The sequence below is a fragment of the Eimeria acervulina genome, genomic scaffold (assembly GCF_000499425.1).
Source record: "Eimeria acervulina Houghton genomic scaffold, Eah_scaff593, whole genome shotgun sequence".
NCBI classification, from domain to species: domain Eukaryota; phylum Apicomplexa; class Conoidasida; order Eucoccidiorida; family Eimeriidae; genus Eimeria; species Eimeria acervulina.
In genome coordinates, this window is record NW_013547254.1 from 15,138 (window position 1) to 19,859 (window position 4,722).

The window sequence follows — 4,722 nt, forward strand, 5'->3', positions numbered from 1 at the left end:
CCCCGCTGCATGCAGCAGCAGCAGCAAAAGCAGCCGCAGCAGCAGCAACCCCCCCATCTCCCCTGTCTCTCCCTACTAGGGGCCCCTAGCTAGAGGGCCCCCCCCTTCCCCCCTCCCCTAGGCGAAGCCCCCAAAGGCGGGGGGCCCTTAACCCCGAGGGGCCCCTTATAAATGCGCCTTGTTTACAGCACAGCCACCACCTTCAGCAGGAGTTGTTATCTCCTGTTAGTTGGATGGGGGCCCCGGGGGCCCCCTAAGGGAGAGGCCCCCAGGTGGCTTCCTAAGGGAGAGGCCCCCAGAGGGCCCCCTAAAGGGAAGGCCCTTAAGAGGCCCCCAAAGGTGAAGGCCCCTAGGGGGCCCCCCTAGGGGAGAGGGCCCCTAGGGGGCCCCTTAAGGGAGAGGCCCCTTAGGAGGCCCCCTAAAAGGGAGAGGCCCCAAGGGGGCCCCCCTAGGGGAGAGGCCCCTTAGGGGGGCCCCCTAAGGGGCCGCCAAAAAAGGAAGTCCCCTAGGGAGCCCCCAAAAGGGGGGGGCCCCAAGGGGGCCCCCAAAAAGGGGGGGGGCCCCCTAGGGGGCCCCCTAGGGACCCCTTAGGAGAACACAAGTCTATTGGGCATACTTCTGAGACCACTCTCGAGCTGTCTGATCGTAACGGGCTCTGTCTGTTTTGTAGATGTGTGCTATTTCAGGGACTAGAGGATCATCTGCAGCAAACACAAACCCTAAACCCTAAACCCTAAACCCTAAACCCTAGGCTAGAGCCTGTAGGGTGTAGAGACCCTTGGTAGAGCCAAAAATGATTATCTCCTAATGCAGCAGCAGCAGCAGCAGCAGCAGCAGCAGCAGCAGCAGCAGCAGCAACAACGGAAGCACGATGGCTTCATACACCCACCAAACGCCATGAACCCTAAGCCCCAAACCCCAAACCCTAAACCCTAAACCCTAAACCCTAATTACCGGGGTTGGGGTCTGTGAGGAGGGAAGAGATAGAAAGCAGCACTTTGCTGATGGTCAAGGCGGGAGACCACTGGTCCTTCAGAATGTCTAAGCAAATCGCTCCCTGGCCGTTAATGTTGGGGTGATATATCTTTGTTGTAAAGTTCACCTAAAACAGCAGCAGCAGCAGCAGCAGCAGCAAAGGCAGCAGCAGCAGAGAGAGCAGCAGCAGCAAAAACAGCAGCAGAGGCAGCAAGTGCAGTATTGTATTAAGCTTAAGATTTGATTATTCTTTTCTTTTAGGGTTTTGAGTTGGTGGGCTCGTCAACCCATAACTAACTAACCCTAAACCCTAATAAAAACCCTAAACCCTAAACCCTAAATCAGATGAAGGGGCAGCCATGAGAGAGGGTTTAGGGTTTAGTAAAAATACCTTTGGGGGTTTAAAGGGGTAATCCGAAGGGAAATGAATATTCAAGAAGAAGACGCCGCCGCTATAGGGGCTGCAAGACATACACAAAACCCTAAACCCTAAACCCTAAACCCTAAACCCTAAGCACGCACGCCTGCTGCAGCAAACCGCTGTGCGTTATTCGAGGCCAAAGCCACAGAGCTTGAAGAGGCCTGCTAAGGTCTAGGGTTTAGTAGGGTTTAGAGTCTAGGGTTCATTCGGGTGCAGGGTTTACTAGGGTTTATTAGGGTTTATTAGGGTTTAGGGTTTAGGGTTTAGGGTTTAATACCTGTCTTCTGGCCCCATAATGGTTGCCTGCCAGTGAAAGAGATCGTCTCCCACAGGCCCCGCAGAACAATTTGTCGGGGGGTCCTTGCTGAGGTCATTAAGCTCCTGAACGCAAACCCTAAACCCTAAACCCTAAACCCTAGTAAACCCTAAACCCTAAAAAGCCCTAAACCCTAATTAACCCTGAACCTGAAGGTTAAATCGTAGTCTCTAAACTCTAACCCTAGACCGTAAACCCTAGATATTGAAGCAGATAACAGCCTAAAACCCTAAACCCTAAACCCTACACCCTAAAGCATGTTGTAGCTTAACACTACACTGAAAACCCTAAACCCTAAGCTCAAAAGCAGGAAGTGGTCTAGCCTCAAACCCTAAACCCTAAACCCTAAACCCTAAACCCTAAACCATCATTGTTGTTACCTTATTGATTCTTTTAAGCGCCATCTTCCCCTTAAATGTGTTGCAAAAGAAAAGAAAAACAAAAATGAAGCGCCGGGCCGTAGGAGGGGCCCCAGGCCGCAGAGGCGAGCTGAGGTGTCTGTACACCTAAACAGTGTTTATACGCAAGAGATACCTACGAAGCACTTCTCAATAGAACCTTCCAGCGCCCTGCATACACATACAAGCATAAACCCTAAACCCTAAACCCTAAACCCTAGAACTCCTTGTAGCACAGCAGGCGAACCATTGGGTAGCAGGGGGGCCCCAGGGGCCCCCGAGGAAGCAGAGAGAAGTAAGAGGAAAGATATGCATGCATGCATGCAGCAGGAGCACCGTCCATTGTAGCAGCAGCAGCAGCAGCAGGAACAGCAGCAAACATCCGGAGCTGCAGCAAGCAAAGGGCGACGCCGCAGCAGCTCGGGGGCCCCGATGAGATAAAGCAAAGAAAAGACAGAAGAACGAAAACAGTGAAGACTCTGAGGTGTACGTACACCTGAGAGAAACTGCAGCAGCAGCAGCAGCAGCAGCAGCGCCTAGCAGCTTAAGAAACCCCTCACCAGTCCCCCAGCAACATTCATAGAGAGTACAGCAACAAGCAAAAGAGATATACGCCTAAATATACATATACTTCAACATAAAAGGATGCAAATAAAGAAAAGTTTTAACCTCAGAATGCGCAGACAGACCCTGCAGCCACCCCAAACCCTAAGTTGTTGGGGGGCAGCTGCAGCAGCAGCGGGCTCTGGCGACCGTCAAACCCTAAACCCTAAACCCTAAACCCTAAACCCTAAACCCCAGACCTACAGGAAACAGGCGTCCAGTCCCAATAAAAGATCTCTTTTTCTTGCAGCTAAAGAGCAAACCCTAAACCCTAAACCCTCGCAGCAACCCTTGCTGCACGCCGCTTCTGTCGCTGCTGCTGCTGCGCCCTGCTGCAGCAGCAGCAGCAGCGGGGCCGCCGCTGCTGCTGCGCCGCTCAGATCTCTTATTTCTTTTGTTATTATTAAAAATAGATAAATAAATATCAATACATTTACATACTGATTGTTTATTTCTTTTTAAAACAATCAAACGCAGCACCCTGCATGCATTTCTCTGCTCCCTCCTCCGGTGTGCATACACCAGCCACCAGCAGCGCTGCCTTCTTTACGCTATATAAGCACAACCCCAAACCTTTGTCTCTGCAGTTGTGCTAAAGATGAGGCTGTATGGGGGCCCCCAGGGGCCTCCAGGGGCCCCTAGAGGCCTCTATAAGGCCCCCTAGTACCCACCTCCTGCTAACAACCCCCTTAGTTCTGCTCTGCATGCATAGAGGCATTCCTAAGTTTAGATGCTGAGACACTGTGGCTGTATAGGAGTGGCAGGATTGACTGCTGTAGACATCAAAACAGAGAGAGAAGCGCGGGGCTCCCTAACGAAGCAGCAGGTGCAGCAGCAAAAGCTGCAGCAGCAGCACTTTTCGCTTCGTCAGGGGCCCCTGCAGCTGCTTTAAGGGCCCTACTTGCTGCAAGGCAGCCCTAGGTGCTGCTTAGCAGCAGCAAACAAAACGCTGCTACTCAACTGTTGCTGCTGCAACCCCTACAATCTCCCTTCGTACCTGTTTAGAGGGCGATACATAATAAAGTAGCTAGCTAGCTAGCTAGCTAGCTAGCTAACAAAACTAACAAACTAACTAGTAATATCCACAGGACACAGAAACCCCAGTATGGGGAACTGGGCGTCTCCGCATCGCCTTGGCCGCTTACGTGCTGCTGCTCTGCTGCTGGTTTGCTGCAGCTGTTGCTGCTGCTGCTGCTGCTGCAGGCTACTAAATGAGGGCTGCTGCAAATGATGAGTCTGCGTTGTATACGTGGAAGTCACTTAAAGGCGTGGGGAGCTCTAGCTCCTTCTTCTCTCTGCTGCTGCAGTTCTCTGTCTCTTGCTGCAGTTGTGTGCTGCTGGTGTTGTTGTTGTTGTCTGCTGCTGCTACAGTTGTCTGCTGCTGCTGCACTTGTCTGCTGCTGCTGCAGGTGTCTCTATAAGTGGAAGCAGCAGATGCCTTGTATGTCTCTTAGGGGGTCTATCTCTCTTTTTACTTTGTCTCCTTATCTTTTTTTGTTTTTGTTTGTTGCTGTCTCTTTATTTCCTTGTCCACCACAGCTCTGTCTCTTTATTTCTATTTATTTGTTTCTTTCTATTGACCTGTCTCTGTTTATTTCTGTCTCCTCTGTCTCTATTCATTACTCTGTTTGCTTGCTTCTTTATTTTTGTCTCATTCTCGCTGTCTCTGTTTATTTCTACCTCTGTTTATTTCTCTGTTTATTTCTGTCTCTGTTTATTTCTGTCTCCCCTTCTCTGCCTCTGTTTATTTCTGTCTCTTTTCCTCTGTCTCTGTTTGTTTCTACCTCTGTTTATTTCTGTCTCTGTTTATTTCTGTCTCCTCTCTGTCTCTGTCTAGTTCTGTCTCCTCTCTGTCTCTGTTTATTTCTGTCTCTTTTTTTCTCTACGTGTACTTCTGTCTCTCCTCTCTTTCTGTCTCCTTTTGTCCCTGCCCGTTTTTGTCTCCTTTCTCTGTTTATTTCTCTCTCTTCTTCTCTATGTTTATTTCTGTCTCCTTTCGCTGTTTATTT

At 50.4% G+C, this 4,722-nt stretch overlaps 1 protein-coding gene across 1 annotated transcript; it reads right to left on the reverse strand.

Moving 5' to 3' along the window:
• Positions 1–603: 603 nt before the first annotated feature.
• On the reverse strand, positions 604–2,116 carry EAH_00043840 (ubiquitin-conjugating enzyme domain-containing protein, putative; the record flags this gene model as incomplete). Its single annotated transcript, XM_013391686.1, has 5 exons — positions 604–701; positions 955–1,102; positions 1,367–1,436; positions 1,674–1,777; positions 2,093–2,116. 5 exons carry the CDS (start codon positions 2,114–2,116, stop codon positions 604–606), a joined length of 444 nt encoding a protein of 147 aa, XP_013247140.1.
• Positions 2,117–4,722: the final 2,606 nt, after the last annotated feature.